The 19,171-nt window shown below is 37.3% G+C and overlaps 1 protein-coding gene across 1 annotated transcript; it reads left to right on the top strand.

Moving 5' to 3' along the window:
- Positions 1 to 4,115: 4,115 nt before the first annotated feature.
- LOC126970001 (myrosinase 1-like) lies at positions 4,116 to 17,400 on the top strand. Its single transcript, XM_050815675.1, has 7 exons — positions 4,116 to 4,245; positions 4,831 to 4,978; positions 5,813 to 5,979; positions 6,240 to 6,500; positions 15,108 to 15,196; positions 15,808 to 15,955; positions 17,251 to 17,400. Exons 1-7 carry the CDS (start codon positions 4,140 to 4,142, stop codon positions 17,271 to 17,273), a joined length of 942 nt encoding a protein of 313 aa, XP_050671632.1. The 5' UTR covers positions 4,116 to 4,139; the 3' UTR covers positions 17,274 to 17,400.
- Positions 17,401 to 19,171: the final 1,771 nt, after the last annotated feature.

The raw sequence follows: 19,171 nt of genomic DNA, 5'->3' as shown, positions 1-19,171 counted from the left end.
CATCTTCCATGGTAAGTGAATTTAATAACTGTTTCTGTAATTTACTAATCAAACCAAAGTCCAAAAGTTCACCGGCTATTGTTGCTAGGGCTATAGAGTATAGACCAAATAAATATTTCACCAAATCAATATGGACTTAAAAAATGGTGAATCCACTTCACTTGCCATTTTTAACCTATTGCAATCTGTAATTGAGAATCTTGACTGCAAAAAACAGGCAAACTGTTCTATATTTTGACATGTCCAAAGCTTTCGATTTCGTAAATCACGATATTTTAGTAGGAAAAATAGAAAGGTATGGCAATAGGGGCCGTGCTTTATTTCGGTTTAAATCATATTTAATTTGATGCAGGCAATGTACGCAAATAAACGTGGTAAACGTAAATCACGAAGGAATAACGATGCTATTCCGAAGCAGTTCAGTTCAGGTAACTAATGTGAATCGCTTATGAAGAATGAACGAAATAAATTTATCTGTGGTCCTCTGTGTGGGAAAGAGTTGACGCTCTACAGTCGTTGCGTAATTTTGTCTCTTTTACTCGAACCATACATTTTAGGTTTACAACGCATATGCGTTGCGTTTCGAAACCTAAAATGATATGATTTTAGCGGTTTTTTGCGTAGGAAATAATAAAAATATATTTTAAAATTGAGCTTTATAGCGTCAAATTATAAACCATTAAGCCCTTTTTTGTACTTATTAAATAATAGTAATATAAATAAATATAGTTCTTTGAATTACAAATTAAATGTTTGCTTAGGTGTTTTCGTAAGAAAACGAGTTCCATTGATGTTTGATTTCACAGGAGCACAGAGTACATTTTTTTAATTCGTTTTTGCGAACAGGCTATAAGGCCAGGCCCTTACTGCTTCGTCTTTAGTATTTTCATTTTTGGTATTTATTTTCAGTATTTTGTTTCACAAAAAAGTCCAATAAAGTATTCTCAGCTCATCTTTGATCAATATAATTTTCCTTTTCTGTATGTTTTCACTTTTTTTTAAAAGTTATTAACAAGACGATTCACTTTTCTCTGAGGAAGTTGCAACTTTTTTCGAATCGCTCACTTTGCCACATAAGCTATCCAGTTTAAGTTGAAATATCACCTCATGGTACGAATGAATGAACGAACTAAATCAATTGACATCATTTTTGACATTCAATTGACATCATTGCGATTTAATCAGTTGATTTGACGTCAACCTAAATTAAATAGCTCTAATCACGTCGTGGTACGAAATAGCAAAGCAGTCTATTTTAGGTTGTCAATTGAATCGCAATAAGAGTTCATGGTAGGCCCGCAGTTTTCCTTTTCCAAATATAAAAGTGGACTTCCTCAGGGAACTGTTTTGGGCCCTTTGGTGTTAATTATTTATATCAAAGACTTTCAAAAAATATCTCAACGAAGATTCCGAACTCAATTTGCGCAGCTAACCTAATGACCTGAATATCATGCCGTTGCAAGACAATCATCGGATCATCATCATCAGAACGTGGTGCATCTGTTATCAATGGGTCCTAAGCTATTTAAATCACATTTCCTGAAATCAACCAGATAAACGAAAAAAAACATCGAGGGCTAAAAACCGCTAATGTTACTTATGTTTCATATCATGTGTATTAACCCTATTACTATCACTTTATGTCGTCTGTAAAACAAATACTTAAAAAAGTAATTAAATCAAAATCGTGTCCAATACAGTCACAGTACAATAGTATAATAATGTTTTGGAGCGTTCTTACTGTGTGTGCGTAAGTTTTCAAATCTAATTAAATACAAAATTATATTTTTTTTTATGGAATAGGAGGACAAACGAGCGTACGGGTCACCTGGTGTTAAGTGATCACCGCCGCCCACATTCTCTTGCAACACCAGAAGAATCACAAGAGCGTTGCCGGCCCTTAAGGAAGGTGTACGCGCTTTTTTTGAAGGTACCCATGTCGTATCGTCCCGGAAACACCGCACAAGGAAGCTCATTCCACAGCTTTGTAGTACGTGGAAGAAAGCTGGTTGAAAACCGCACTGTGGAGGACCGCCACACATCCAGATGGTGGGGATGATATCCTAACTTGTGGCGTGTCGTGCGAAGGTGGAAGTCGGCGGCAGGTATCAGGTTAAACAGCTCTTCGGAACACTCCCCGTGATAAATGCGGTAGAAGACACACAATGAAGCGACGTCTCTACGCAACGCCAAGTGATCCAGCCGTTCACAGAGCACTAGGTCCCCGACGATAATATTTTTAGACCTACGCTGAAAGGTCCGTTTGTTCCAGTTAATTTATTGGTTCAGGCATAATTTTCGGAAATCTGTAATTATCCAACTTTTTTGAGTTATCTTGAGTGTAAATTCCGCTTATATTTGTCTTCAATCAGTTCGACGCGTGTTTCGTGAGATTCAGTCTCGTGCCAGAGTTGGCGAGTCAACGTCTCTTGAAGATGCCTCGTGTAGAGGCGAAACACGTGTGGAATTGATTGCAGACTAATATAAGCGGAATTAACACTCAAGTTAACTCAAATAGTTTGGATAAGTTTTGTTCCTCTTTGTGTACCTCATTATTGAAGGTCGTACTTGTTCTAAAAGGGTTTGATTATCAAGATCCTTCCACATCACTTTGTCTTCGGCTTTTCGCAGGGCACTCGGGATAGTGAGTATTTATTTTTTGGTCTATCAATAAGTATTAGTATAAGTCCTTTATGGTCTCTATTTCGGTCGGTAATCGACCCTGCGGCTTTTAGCCCTCGATCTTTTTTCTCGTTTATCTGGTTGACTCGGGCAATGTGATTTTTATAACGTAGGACCGATTATAGACCATTGGTAACAGATGCACCATGGTCTGATGATGATGATCTGATGATTGTCTTGCAACGGCATAATATTCAGGTCATAAGGTCAGCTGCGCAAATTGAGTTCGGAATCTTCGTTGAGATATTTTTTGAAAGTCTTTAATATAAATAATAAACACCAAAGGGCCCAAAACAGTTCCCTGAGGAACTCCACTTTTACATTTGGAATAGGAAAACTGATGAGTTATTCCTTCTTGCTTTACGTTTACCACGTTTATTTGCGTACATTACCTGCGTCCATAAATATGATTTAAGCCGAAATAAAGCAGCGCCCCTAATGCTATACCTTTCTATTTTTCCTAATAAAATATCGTGATTTACGAAATCGAAAGCTTTGGACATGTCAAGATATAGAACAGTTTGCCTGTTTTTTGCAATCAAGATTCTCAATTACTGACTTCAATAGGTTAAAAATGGCAAGTGAAGTGGATTCACCATTTTGAAATCCATATTGAATTGGTGAAATCATAATATATAAAATTCTAGACAGTAATTCATTAGTCTTTACTACATACATTTCTCGAAACTTTAGCAAAGATAGAGATAAGAGTTATTTAACGGTAATTAGATATATCTGATTTATCTCCTTTTTTAAAAAGTGGTATCGTGCTCGACTCTTTCAACACATCTGAAAAATTCACCAGATAAGTCAAAACACTTAGATAAGGACCCATTCGTAAAACATGCTGCATGGTCTGATGATGATGATCCGATGATTGTCTTGCAACAGCATAATATTCAGGTCATCAGGTCAGCTGCGCAAATTGACTTCGGAATCTTCATGTTTTCCCACAACTTTTTATAGCTTGAAGTGGCAGCAGACTAAGGCTCTTTGCTCTGACTAAGTTTTAGTTAAGTCTGAGCAACGTCTAAGTACGCTCTATCTATATTAGTGCTGATCAGGGAAAATTTTGGTGAAAAATATTATTATCACATACAATAAAGACCCTACGTTTTTATTCCAAGAATTATGTAATAAAAATACCTTAGTATAAGAAACCAAAGGTAGCCAGCTGGAATATCTAAATGATCGGACAGCCTGGGACTAGATTGTGATTATTTTATAGCGACTGTACAATATTGTATATTTTTATTGAAAAGAGCGCAAAAAAAAGAATGCTGGGAGAGTTTCTTGCGCCGCTTCTTCTCTCTCAGAGCGCCATTTGTTTCCGGTAGTAGTATCTAGTAGTATAAGAAATGACATCAAAAAGAATTCTAAAGGAATCAATTTTGAGAAAATAAATGCCTTTTATGCCTTTATTGAAACTAACCTAACAAAAGCATAATTACAGCATCATGTACAATGATGTGTGTGGTCATCATCACCTCAAGTTTCCACCTGGGTTCAAGTTCGGTGCTGTAACATCGGCTTATCAAATAGAAGGTGGCTGGAATGCAGGGGGTAAGTAGTCAAGGTATACCTAGTTCAGCAGGAAATTCAAAGTAAGAAGATACTTTCGACCTATTTCTATTTAGGGTTGTGGTTAAAGCTCTAATTACCAAGTTATTATAATTAGGTGCTAAAACTGTAATGATAATAATTAAAGAAATTAATTATATTATGAAGGTAGCTAGTTTTTTTAAGGTTACTATCAAAGAACGCTGAGCTTCTGTTGGGTTATTTGGTGACGTCACGATAATTTTTTTTTTTATTAAATCAAAAACTTCTTTAGATAGTAAACAAATAAAAAAAATAAGATAATCTAATACGTCTAGATAGACCGTCTTGCTGCTAGGCAACGCATGAAAACAGTGTAGGTTTGTCTTACGCTCCCGATATCTTAGTATGTCACTTTGTTTTAGTGTGCATTCGTTGCTGAAAATTCGCCGCTATTTTTTCAACGTGTTCACAGCTATCAACGGTATATTTAGACGTATAAATAATCTAAGCTTTAATTAGTGTCAAAATTTGTTTCAATTAAGACAACAATAATTAACACTTTCGAGTAGTATGTCTGCTCCTTTTTTAATGTTTTTAATATTGCAGATAAGGCTCCGAGTATTTGGGATGTATACACTCACAAATATCCATTCCGAATCGCCAATTTTTCAAACGCTGACATTGCATGCGATTCATTTCACTTATGGCGCGAGGATGTTCGAATAGCAGCTAATTTGGGTCTACATTATTACAGGCAAGTTTTATCCAGATAAGGATGGTTGGAGAGTTGCTCAGAATGGTGAGAGAGTTTCTTGCGCCTTTTAGTGTAGTAGTGATAGTAATAGTGTTCGAACCGATATCAAAAAGAATTCTAATAGAATCAATTTTGAGGAAATAAATGTTTTTTCTCTTTTTGGATATTTATTGGCCATCTATGCAGATACAGCAACCCATTTCAAGATGCAGAAAAAAATAACTTCTTACTAATAATCTTTAGCCAAAAGATGTATATGAACAAGAATTTAACAATATCTGGTCAGATGTGAGCTTGAACAGTTAGCCATTTACTTTTCAATATTGATACCTTGTACCAAAGCTTCAGAAGGAAATGACTCTGACGGACTATTTTTATGGAAGAGAGGACAACAATAATGCCAAGGAATACGATGGTGCAACACATTCCGCAGTCTAATTCTTATATTCGCGTGTCACTATTCAAGGAAGTCCTGCCTTCAGAGCCTCACTATACCACGATAAAACAATATTCCAACTCGGCCCTGTCCTTTCAGTTAACCTATGGCAGCGTGTGACCGCATGTTCAATAGCGACTGGGACGAAATGAGGACAAACGAGGGTACGGGTCATCTGATGTTAAATGATCACCGCCGCCCACATTCTTTTGCACACAAGAGCGTTGCCGGCCCTATAAAAAAAGTACGCGCTTTTTTTGAAGATACCCATGTTGCATCGTCCTGGAAACACCGTGAAAAGATATTCCTTGAAAGCGGCATTGTAGAGAACCGCCACACATCCAGGTGGATAATTCCATTTTTTTTTTGAGATAAAGATTGCTAGTTTTTATCCTCAGAATATCTATATCTTGGACCCGGCTTTTACCGAAAGGATTTTCAAACTACGTGAGCAGAACTGGCACAAAGTACTACAACAGAATAATCGATGGCCTGTTAGAGAAGGGCATAGAACCAGTCATTACTTTGTACCATAGTGATTTGCCCCAAAATCTACAAGACCTGGGTAGGTATACTTAAAAACATTTTGTATGTTTAAAGTTTATCTTTTGTGCTCACAAATCTCGTGTAGTAGCCAGTCGAGAGATACAGCTGTGTTAATCTTGCTTTTTATACTATACCATCTCTTGCCCGCGCTTGGTCCACGTGGATGATATTTAGCAACAAAAATATTATGTCTGACGAAGAAATTTATAATCACGTTTCAAAACACTTAGTTTAAGCTTTATTAAATAAAGTTTATTTGACGTTGAAATAATATTGTAGGTGGATGGGCGAATCCTCTAGTCGCAGATTGGTTTGCCAACTACGCTCGAATCGCCTTCAGCATATTTGGCGATAGAGTAAAGAAATGGATCACAATAAACGAACCAATAGTAATTTGCGAACTTGAATACACGACGCCAATAAACGCACCTTCAATTTCAAGCCCTGGATTGGGAAATTATCTATGTACTAAAAATATATTACTAGCGCATGCTAAGGCTTGGAGGGTATATGATGAAGAGTTTAGATCCCTTTATGATGGTGAGTTCTGTTTCAAACTTGTTTATTTTATTTTTATTTGGGACATAAAACAATTACATACTTACACTAAGACATTAGAAAAAGAAATAACATTAATAGTAGGTGCATAACCTACGACAGTGGCCACGGGCTAATAAATTTGTGTTAAATAACAAGGAAGTAGAGAAGGATCTAATTATACATAACATATTGTTACAAACAATATTATTTCGATTAGATAGATATATTAAATCTCCATTGAGAATACTAATTAATTTAATAACAATGAGATTAATAACATTAATTACATTTATGCTGTGCATTACAATGTGCTATTAATTGCTGATATGAATTGTAATTTAGATATACCTAATATGTCAATATCGGAAAAGTGTTTGCATGTGCTGAATATCGTCTATACAGAGGCGCGCGTTTGCCGGAGTTGGTCCGAATTGAGGTAATTGCGTATGCTGTATATATATATATATATATATTACATTGCGCTGACATAAAACTCTTGGGACCAGGAAGTTTAGATTGTGTACTAAATCACTGCAGTCATATATTTTGTTATCACACAATCCATATAATGTTTTAGCCCCGAGTAGTTTCCTTCTGGAATTTAGGGCCTGTAAGTTATATTTTTGGAGCAGATCGAGGTAAGATAAATTAGATTGATAACATCTGTAATGAATGGATTTTAGAAAGTTACGCTGTTTGGTCTCAATCATATTGGTATATTTACTATACTGAGAATCCCAGACCTGTGCAGCGTATTTGAGCTGAGGACGTAATAGTGATTTGTAAAGTGTTATGTATGTTATATATAGTTAAAACTGACGGGATACGCGCATGGCAAATCCAAGCATCCTATATTTGTAATCAATATTGTTGATATGCTAGTCTAAATGTACCTTTGAGTCAGCTGTAGGTATGCCAAAATCAGGGACATTTTAGACAAATGTCTTATATCTAACTTGTAACGTAGCATTATAGATCGTAGAAATAGTAATCGTGCATAATAACTGTAATAAGCGTATGCCGAAAGATTCGTTCTGACAAGAACATTTTATTTTATCTAACGTAATATTAGCTCTGATAAGAACCATTTCATAATGCTGTACATCAACTCATAGAATCATACAGATCACCAGTAATAATCTCATCATTGTACGAGCATCGTCACGTTCTCTCGACGATCGCAGATATACTCACGTGATCAGTCATATGCTCTGCGTTATACAACCGCACAGCAAGGCCGAGCGGACTCGACTGCAGACCCAACTCTCAAAAATTTATCTCCCTAAAGCCCCGATCAAAAATCCCTACAATTTCTAGAAATTCCCCCTAGATTTTTTTTTATTATTTATAAAATAATAAATTAAATATTTTTAAATAAATAATACATTAAAATAATAAAATATCATTAAATAAACAATAAATATTAAGCAATCATTAAAAAATTACAATCATTCAGTAATATCATTTTTTTTAAATTATTTATTTATCAATTAAATAAAGCTAAATTAGATTATCCTAGGGCCTATATTATTACTCCTTTATTTGCTTAATTTGAAAGAAAAAATATATATTTGAAGTAATAAAAATCCCTAAAAATACCCCTAAAAATATAACACCCCTAAAAAAATCCCATCCCACATTTTTTCCCCCTAAATTTGGGGGGAAAACCCCTAAGTTGGGAACCGTGCTCGACTGACGAGTGAAGCGTCGGGACTCGATCGCTATTCATGCAATTTGAATCAATGAGCAACAGCGTAGGTGCGGAATGCTCATTGACATCGTATGATCGAGGTTCGATGCGAGTTTACACAAACTGCGATAGCATTAGTTTTAGAGCGAGATAGAACACATAATATTATTCTCAATTCTTATTGAATGAAACGTTTTACTATTGGTTGAAATGTAAGCTTTAGTATTGGTGTGTATTTTCTGAACTTGTAAATATTTTTTAAGTAACGATTGTAATTGGGTAACTAGTTTTAAGGATTTTGTATATATATATCATGTAACTTTTTAATAAATCATATATCTTCCACCGACGGAAGGAACCCGAACAAGAACACCGACGGAAGGAACCCGAACAAGAACACCGACGGAAGAAACCCGAACAAGGACGCCGACGGAAGGAAGCCAGGAAGCCAGGAAGCCAGAACAGAATACACCGAACCTCTGCCCGGCTACACATCGAAGAACAGCTTCACCAGCTCGCCAAAACGACGAATTCCTGTTCCACGAATCTCTGCTCGAGGAATATCAACCCGACGAAGAAATGGAAGACACAAACCAGGCTAAGCCACTCACAGCGCCAACCGCGAAGAAATCTCCACCATTTCACTGCCAATGCGCATACCACCATTTTGGCGGGAAAATCCGCGATTGTGGTATCACAGCTTTGAAGCCGCCACCGATGATCTCAAGAGGAGTCAAGCCCAGCTGACGCAGATAGTGCTCGTCCAATTAGAAAAGGCTGACATCGAACAAATCTCCGACATCCTATTTAACATACCGAGAGACAAACAATATTCAGCAATCAAGGAACGTCTCATATCGGTGTATGAAGATTCCGCCGCAAGGTCCAGAAGCTACTCGCCAAGATGGAGCTGGGAGACCAGAAGCCTTCACAGCTACTGCGACGCATGCGTAACCTTGCAAGGGACAAGGTTACCGACTCCACCCTCCGCATGATGTGGAGTAAGCTGCTGCCAGCCCACGTCCGCTCCGTGCTCGCCGTCAGCGAGTCATTCAGCGCGAAGTCCACGCTGGAGGAACTAGCGTTGCTTGCTGAGACGATGATGGAGCAAATCCAGGAGGTAGCAGCCGTCTCCAGCCAGCCACCAGCTGTCTCCAGCCAGCCACCAGATTCAGGTCCAGAATCATCGACGTCAAATTAGGTAGATCACATACAATTCCTTATTAACGAGATACGAAAACTATCACTAGAAGTCGCCGAACTCAAGTCAAGGCCATCTCAACACTATCATCGCCACCGATTTCGCTCGTCATCTCGCAATAGAACTTCATCACAACACCGTTCCCGCACACTCAATAGCTCACCAACACTTTACTGCTATTACCATCGCCGATTTGGTAGTGAAGCACGACGTTGTACTACGCCCTGCAGCTTCAAGAAAGAGCCATCGGGAAACTATAACAGACGTTAGCTGCGGCGGAAATCGGCGTCCTTCACACTTCATACGGCCTTTTTGTCACAGACAAGAAAACAAAGATGTCATTCTTAGTAGATACCGGTGCTAATATATCCGTCCTACCAAGAAAACTAGGCCTGAAAGCAACGCCTCTACCATTTAAATTGTACGCTGCAAACAACACAACAATTTCAACTTATGATGAGAAAACATTAGAACTCGATCTCAACCTCCGTCGACCATACAAGTGGAAGTTTATTGTAGCTGACGTCACGAAACCAATATTAGGTGCCGATTTTCTCAACCACCATCAACTTATCGTAGACTTAAAAAATCGAAGATTAATTGATGCCGTCGCAAGTCTTAAAATTAACGCGCCAATAATGTCAACGACCTCACCCACAATACGAAGTATCGATATACAGGCCCCGTACCACGCGATACTTGCCGAATTCCCTGGTACCACGAGATTAACATCGATGCAATTATCGCCAAAAATTAACGTGGAACATTGTATTGAAACACAATGACCTCCATTACATTGCCGTGCTCGTCCCATTCCTCCTCATCGTTATGAAATAGTGAAGAAATAATTCGAAAACATGATGCAACAAGGACTCTGCAGACCGAGTAAAAGTCCATAGTCTTCACCACTCCATATAGTACCTAAGAAGAATGGAGATATACGGGTATTTGGTGATTATAGACTATTGAACAGCATAACCAAACCCGATCGTTATCCAGTGCTGAAAGTCAAGGACTTCACCCATCATCTGTCTGGCAAAACAATATTCTCCACAATCGACCTCAACCGCGCTTACCAACAATTGAAGACCAGGGAACAGGACATAGAGAAAACAGCTATCATCACACCAATGGGTTTATTCGAATTTCCTCGCATGTGTCCTGGTCTGAAGAATGCGGGACAAACATTTCAGCGATTTATTCACGAAGTGCTCCGTGGATTAGATAACGTTTTCCCATTCATCGACGATTTGCTCATAGCCTCAGCAAACGAGACTGAGCATCGCGATCACCTAAGAACAGTTCTTAAAAGATTGGAAGAAAACGGTATTAATATCTACCCCGCGAAGTGTAACTTAGGCCAAACAGAAGTCAAATTTCTTGGATACATCGTATCAAAAAACGGTATACAGCCACCAGAAGAGAAGATTAAAGTCATTACCGAATATTCAAAACCGAAAACTATAGAAGGTTTAAGACGATTTCTAGGCATGTTAAATTTCTATCGTGACCACATACCGAATGCTGCATCAATACAAGCTCCGCTAAACGCTTACCTACACCATGTCAAGAAACGTGATAAAACAATAATTGAATGGACCGACGAAGCATCACAATCATTCGAAGAGTGCAAGATTAGTATATCCAAAGCTACCTTATTCGCTCACCCATCACATGATGCCCCTATCGCAATATTCTGCGATGCGTCTGACAATGCAATAGGTCCTACAACAATACATCGAAAATAATTGGCAACGACTCGGTTACTTCTCAAAGAAATTCTCAGAGGCGGAGAAGAAATACTCAGCGTATGACAGAGAACTCTCAGCCGTCTATGAGTCAGTGAAACATTTCCGTAAGATGTTTGAAGGACGTGAATTAATTATATTCACAGACCACAAACCCCTCACATTCGCTATGAATAAAACATACTGCAAACGAAACGCCACGCCGAACGCGCCAATTATTATTCATCAGTGAATTCACAACCGATATTCGACACATCAGTGGAAAAAACAATATTATTGCCGACGCATTAAGTCGAATAGAAACAATAGCAGTGTCACCTACGATCGACTACATCGAGATTGCAAACGCACAAGAGCGAGACAGCAGCATAATACAACTCATTCAACAACCAAACTTAACTTTCAAGAAAATAAATGTACCTAACACGAACCTAGAATTATATTGCGAAACATCAACAAGTCATGTACGTCCTTACATACCTACAGAATTCCGCAAACAAATTTTTATTAGTGTACATAATATTACTCACCCAGGAATACGAACATCACCTAAATTAATATCTCAAAAATTATTTTGGCCATCAATGAATATCGACATCGGGAAGTGGAGTAAAACTTGTATAAATTGTCAGAAAAGTAAAATACAACGCCACACAGTCAGCAAAATTCAATGTTTTGACGCAAGCGATCGTTTTCAGCATATACACATAGATTTTGTTGGACCTCTACCTACCTCTGCTCAAGGATATCGTTATCTGATAACAATGATCGACAGACATACTGGTTGGCCTGAGGCAATCCCTAGCGACAATATTACAGCCGAGACTATTGCAGATATCATATACAATCACTGGATCTCAAGATTTGGATGCCCAGCGACACTAACAAGCGATCAAGGTCGACAATTCGAAAGCTCTCTGTTTACCAACCTCATGAAAACTATGGGAGTTAAACGGATAGGAAGTACTAGCTATAACCCAAAGAGTAACGGAAAGATAGAACGCTTTCATCGTTTCTTGAAGACAGCCCTTCGTTCAAGGTTAACGAACACCTGTGCATGGGTCAATGAACTATATCAACCGTATTATTAGGCCTGCGCGCAGTTCTACGATCGGACACAGGCGTTAGCGCCGCCGAACTAACATACGGCTATAACCTTCGTCTACCAAGTGATTTCTTCGACATAAACACACATACATGTATCTACCTCATTGGGTCATACCTACGTTGGTAAATTACGTACCCATATCGCAGCTAATAAACCACACTCACCTACTTCACATCGTAATAACAAACACATATTTGTTCATCAAGACTTACATACATGCAGTCATGTGTTTATTAGAATAGATTCAGTAAAACCACCATTACAAACACCATATGAAGGACCGTACCGTGTTATCAAACGAAGCGGTAAAGTTTATACCATTCAGTTACCAGGTCGACAAACAAACATATCGATCGACCGTTTAAAACCTGCATATTTATTAAATGAAACTGAAGAAAACAATACATTATATTCATTACCTTTACCTGTACAAGTTACCAAAAACCTTACCGATACCAAACCTAACAAACATACTGCCAATACCCAAATATAAATAAATACCACGTTACCGGACCCTACGAACAACTTGACGTCCCAGCCTATCAAAATGTCAAGGACAGGCCGACACATCAAGTTGCCGGTGCGTTTCACTTGAAGGGGACTTCTGTAGCTGTACCTACAACCAATAATATCAATTAATACAAATGTCTAATATCTAACTTGTAACGTAGCATTATAGATCGTAGAAATAGTAATCGTGCATAATAACTGTAATAAGCGTATGCCGAAAGATTCGTTCTGACAAGAACACTTTATTTTATATAACGTAATATTTGCTCTGATAAGAACCATTTCATAATGCTGTACATCAACTCATAGAATCATACAGATCACCAGTAATAATCTCATCAATGTACGAGCATCGTCACGTTCTCTCGACGATCGCAGATATACGTGATCAGTCATATGCTCCGCGTTACACAACCGCACAGCAAGGCCGAGCGGACTCGACTGATGAGTGAAGCGTCGGGACTCGATCGCTATTCATGCAATTTGAATCAATGAGCAACAGCATAGGTGCGTAATGCTCATTGACATCGTATGATCGAGGTTCGACGCGAGATTACACAAACTGCGATAGCATTAGTTTTAGAGCGAGATAGAACACATAATATTATTCTCAATTCTTATTGAATGAAACGTTTTACTATTGGTTGAAATGTAAGCTTTAGTATTGGTGTGTATTTTCTGAACTTGTAAATATTTTTTAAGTAACGATTGTAATTGGGTAACTAGTTTTAAGGATTTTGTATATATATCATGTAACTTTTTGATAAATCATATATCTTCCACATATTCCTCACAGTCAAGCAGTTGTTTTATTTAATCGCCAAACGCTCAGTCTCTAAAGCAAGGTATGAAACGCAAAGATAATATTCGGAGGAAATAATATCTCTTTTTTCAGTAAAAGTTATTGGCACTTGAAAATGCTCAGGAACAATTTATTTGCAATAGTCAGTGAGTCTAAGTCCGGTTGCAAGAGAATAGTATCAGAAGGATTTGATATGGTTTTATATATCTTTGAGTCGTCTGCCTAAAGTAAGAATTTTGAATTTAGTAAACATGTGTGAATATCACCAATTAAAAGCATAAAAAGCATTTATTATCTCAAAATTGATTCCTTTAGAATTCTTTTTGATGTCATTTCTAATAAACTATATTACTACCGCTTCGGAAACTAATGGTACTCTGAGAGAGAAGAAGCGGCGCAAGAAACCCTCCCATCATTCTTATTTGCGCTCTTTTTAATAATAAATAGAGCGTCTATTCTTTCTACTCAAAGGTCCGTCTATTGTAACGATCCTTGTGGAACACCGGCTGTTACATTGACAGGACGAGACTCATTACCACTAATGACAATTTTCTGGGTACGGTTAGTAAGATAGGATGCAACCAACGAAGCAGGTTACATTTTATGCCACTGTATGAGATTTTTTGCAATAATATTTTGTGGTCAATTTTGTCAAACGCCTTTTGGAAATCTGTATAAACAGTATTAGTTTGAATATTTTGATCAGTGTGATGGAAAAGAGAGGTCGTGAATAAAATAATATTTTTTGTCGTTGATCTTCCCTTGGCAAATGCTGTTCTTAACTTATGGCATTGATAATTGTTTATCATCAAAATACGCTTCAGTTTATTATTATTTATTTATTATGCATCCATAACTCTACCTACCCAAAACTAGCTTCTGGTAGTTTGAGATATTTTAATGATTTATTTACTTTTCTTAAACATACTCAAGGAGGTCGTCAGAATATTTTGTTGTGTCAATTTGCTAAGATTGTAAATAATATTTGTGAATGTTGAAGCTATCAATATTTAAATATAAGGGTGATAATGAGTTTATTACCACTTCTTCTCATTAAAGTTCAAATTTTCTGAAGCGCTGCCCATATAGCTGACATTATGAGTGTTAATTTTATAATAAGTAAATTAATCTTGATTTATGTATTTCATTATTTTTATTAAGTGAGAGCATCGGTAACAAGACCACCAGCTCAAACCAAAATTTCCATACGATAATTTACGATAACCCAGGGTTGCCAGTTAAAAAATGGTCGCAAGCAGTGGTTGCAATAATTTTCTTTAAAATGACGGACAATTGATTAAAAAAGACATAAAGTTGCAATTCACATCAGAAAATTAATAATACTAAAATAAACTAAAGGTAATTGCAGATATTTTTTTATAGGCAACGTACTACCTAATATAAATAAATTACATTAAATTTATTTTCTTACCAATCCCTAAGATAATACATTGCATACTCCCTAAACGTTCATTTAAAATTCGTTTTATCAAAAAAACACATACCTGCAGAATTTAGAAGTGGGAACTTGTACTATAATCCTTTCAGGCAAAATATCCATAACTAACCAGATGTATTGGCTCCAAGCTGAGACGGAAGAATTTGAAGAGCTGGCAGAACTCGCTAGACAGCTATATGTAAGTAAGTTTTCTAGATTTTCAATGTCAAAACATGAAAATACTATTTTAGATTGTAAATTGAATCTTATGAAAGGCACTAAAAAGTTAAGAGGCGACTTAGGTCTTTTCGATGTGGGAGCTGCCGACAGAAGAGAGAAAGAGGAATAGCAACATTCCATATTACTGGAAAAACAATTTGTAGGCAACTGAAGGAGGTCTATATCTGAAGGGGACCATGAAATATTTTCACCAACAACGACAGCCAAATCCTTCTTATACGATAATTTCTTCACTAAGTATTACAATATTGTCAAATAAAATAAATATTTTAATGTAATTAAGAAACTTTGTGTGTCCTAGAAGAGTGTTATAAGCCATAATTAAACTTGCCGACCATACTAAAAACCATATACTTACAATATACCAGATATTAAGTAATTAACTATAATTATATAGAGAAAACGTTCGAGCGAGAAGAACTACTATAATGGAGTAAGCTAATGTATTGTAACTGTAACCGATTTTGATTGACAATTATTGTCAACAATTGGTGACACATTATTGGGCTATGCCTACACAGCGTTATACACAGACATCTATTTTATAACATGGTTTGGGATTAATTCCAGGTTGGATTATATTTACATCCAATATTCTCAAGCAAAGGCGGTTGGCCATCGTCTGTTGAAAACTGGATCGCGGAAAAGAGCGAGAGAGAGGGTTATAGGGATTCAAGGTTACCAGCTTTTACTGATGAAGAAAAGGAATTAGTTAAAGGTAATTTTAGAGGCCAATAGAAATGTATTTGTTCATCCTCTCTAAAAAGCTGTCCCTAATTACTTACTACATGGCCACATTATCTCTGAACCTCACTAGAACGCTCCCTCCCGTTTCCCTTTCACCGCTTCGCGTTCATCCTGTTGCGTAAGTATGGTTTGCAGTTTCATATCGGTAGGTAGGTGATAGTGCCATCGCTGCTCTTTTTTTGAAGTTTTCATTGTTACGTGTTGACTTTTGTTGTTGATAGTTCTCTAGTGCAGCACTCTCTTTGAGCACAGTTACGGTGTTTTAATCAAGAATCCTGAGCTTCACCGCATAGCAGGCGAAATAATAAATCTCTCGTCTCAACTTCATATCTTAACAAATCTGTCATAAAATTGAAGTTTTTCCTAGGTACATATGACTTTGTTGGCATCAACTACTACACGAGTCGTGAGGTCCGCCCACCGAATGATGGGGAGAAAATAGGAGATTATCCTTTTTATGGAGCACCAGAGATTGGAGCTGTCTTCCAAGCTGGAGTCAACTGGCCACGATCTGCTAGGTGGTTGTATGTAAGATAATTTAAATGCTATCATTGAACATTTGTACAGATTTCATCTTTGTTTTAAATGATCGAGGACACATGAATAGAAATATATTTATTTACCTTCTTCTTCATGACACTCTTGGCAGAGCGTTCGAGGTCATCACGAAGTGACATCTTTTGAGGCAGACGTGATTCGCCCCACGAGCATTCACCACTTTTCCCTGCTGCCCGACAGCCTGGTACAGTCGTTCAATGGACCGCCCACGGCAGGCTTAATTTGGTCGGTGCATCGCATGGGCGACCTTCCTTGCCCTCTGATGCCCTCCAATTTGCTCTGCACGAGAATGTGCTCAATGGAATCACTCTCGCGCCGGGAGACGTGTCCGAAGAACTTAAGAATGTGAATGCTTATTCTTAATTAGTCTTCGTTAGTCTTATTCCATACCCACAGCATAAACTACTACTACTATTTGCATGCTATGCCCCTAAATGACATATAAATACATAATAGAAACGCGAGTTCAGTTACTTCCAACCAAGTTTTTCTCCAAGGCCCCCGCCTGTCTTCGCAGAAAAGTCTTTAGGGCTATCAGTACAGAGACGGTTTTTAATCGGGCTCGGGTGTTTACACCCGAGCCCGACATATGGGCCCCGTTTCGGGCCCTTCAATGTGTAAATGTATTTTCCTCTTCTCCAAAAAAAAAACTAATCATTCCACATTTTGGTGGAATGAGCTTTACTAGAACGTTGCTATGAGTTTCAGGTATATCCCCATGGGATTCGTAAACTATTGATGTGGCTGAGAAGAACATACGGTGACTTGGAGTACATGATATTGGAGAATGGATTCGCAGTCCATGATGAAAGTTTGGATGACAGGCCACGTGTCAAGTATCTAAAAGATCATTTGGAGCAAGTAAGATTTATTATGCCTAGAAATTCACAAATTTTTGTTTAAATAATATCAAGCGAGAAATTTTGAACGTACGAATGTTTTCGATTCCGCGTCTAGTTATTTCAAATGACGCTCTACAATAGCGACTCTGCTACGGAGTGGATAACTGTAAAAAAGGGATCACATTTCATATTATGTACATAATAATATCTCGATATCTTCGGAGTAAACGGATCCTTATCTTTGAGTATACCTTTTGTTAGTATGCCATAATTGAATTTCGTTTTCCAAGATTTAACTTTAAGATTGATTATGGTCGAGTTAAATTCAGGCAATGCGGTTAAGTTCCCCAGCGGAATGGTGGAATATATAAATTACATGAGGCAATTTGGGTTATATTTTTATCATCCTTCTCTTAGAAGCCCACAAGGTTTCTTGCGCCTGCTCCTCTCAGGTCTGAGGCATACTTTTTCGAAAGGTGGTAGTTATTGACTTTCAATAAGTGATTTGATATTGTATTTGTATAAAAATATTTGATTTTTTTATGATTAAATAGTGAAAGATGCTCTAGAAAACGTACAACGCAACAATGTGTGCAATATTGTAGATATTTAAAGTAATTTATAGATTTACCATCAATTTAATAAAAATATGTGTGTGTGTGTGTACAAGTCACACAGGGTAGAAGTGAAACTTCTGAAAAGTTCCTGATAAAAAATACTCTTTGAAACGTATTAAAAAATAAACAGTCGCTTCGTGTAAACTGTATATTTATTAATACATAAAAAAAGAATTTGGATTATTGAAAACAATAAAATTTTCAACATTTTCAATACTTTTAAATGAGTGTTTTTTTATCAGGGGTAGGCTACGAGAGATTGAGATGGATTAACGGCTGTTTTCAATAACCTATCTATCCTCAGTTTAACTTACAAATTTATCCTTCTACGCTTACTTAAATATCAATAACCTATCGACTATAACTATACTACTAAATAGAAGAGCGTGACAAATCAAATGTCAATTATTCATTTATACGGCCGTCTTCAATAACCTATCTATCCTTAGTTTAACTTACTAGAGCTTACATTTCAATAACCTATCAAAATAAAACATTGGACTATAACCATACTGGACATAACTATGGATAGATACGATATCATTAAACGGTGACAGCAATGTATCCGTAACTAGAGACACGTTATTGAAAACGGCCGATAGAGTATCAGGAGTGTCAGGATAAAGAACCTCGAATAGGATATCCATATTATTGAAATCATAATTTTGCGCGGCGGCCATCTTGGATTTCAACAATGATCCCATAAAAAATATGCGTTTACTGTACAAGACATAGCATAAGCTATAGAATTACCATCTAATGTTCTATTATTTAACTCCTAAAAGAGTACATCAACCAATAGCGTATATTTTTTCTCAATCTCCCTAACTCTCTCTCCATCTTTCTCACTAGCCCTCTCCCACCTCTCGCTCCATGGCACTGTGCGTGAAGCGGCGCTCTATCTCACTCTCTCTTGCTCCCTACCTTTCTCACACGCTTGCTCCCTACTCACGCTCAATGGCTATGTGCTATGCTACGTTTGCCCTTTCTCACTCTCTCTCGATCGGTCTCAATAGCAAAAGCTGCATATCTTCGTGACGCTAATATTATTATTATTGCGTTTCATCCGTTAAAAAATACCCTCATGCGCCTAAAGAAGTTTGACTTCGAAAAGAAAATTATATGTTTCCAGATATTACTAGCGATCAAAGATGGCGGAAACGTGACACA

The sequence above is a fragment of the Leptidea sinapis genome, chromosome 19 (genome assembly GCF_905404315.1).
Source record: "Leptidea sinapis chromosome 19, ilLepSina1.1, whole genome shotgun sequence".
Classification (NCBI taxonomy): domain Eukaryota; kingdom Metazoa; phylum Arthropoda; class Insecta; order Lepidoptera; family Pieridae; genus Leptidea; species Leptidea sinapis.
Note: the sequence above shows the minus strand (reverse complement) of the source record. Positions and strands in the feature narration are given on the sequence as shown.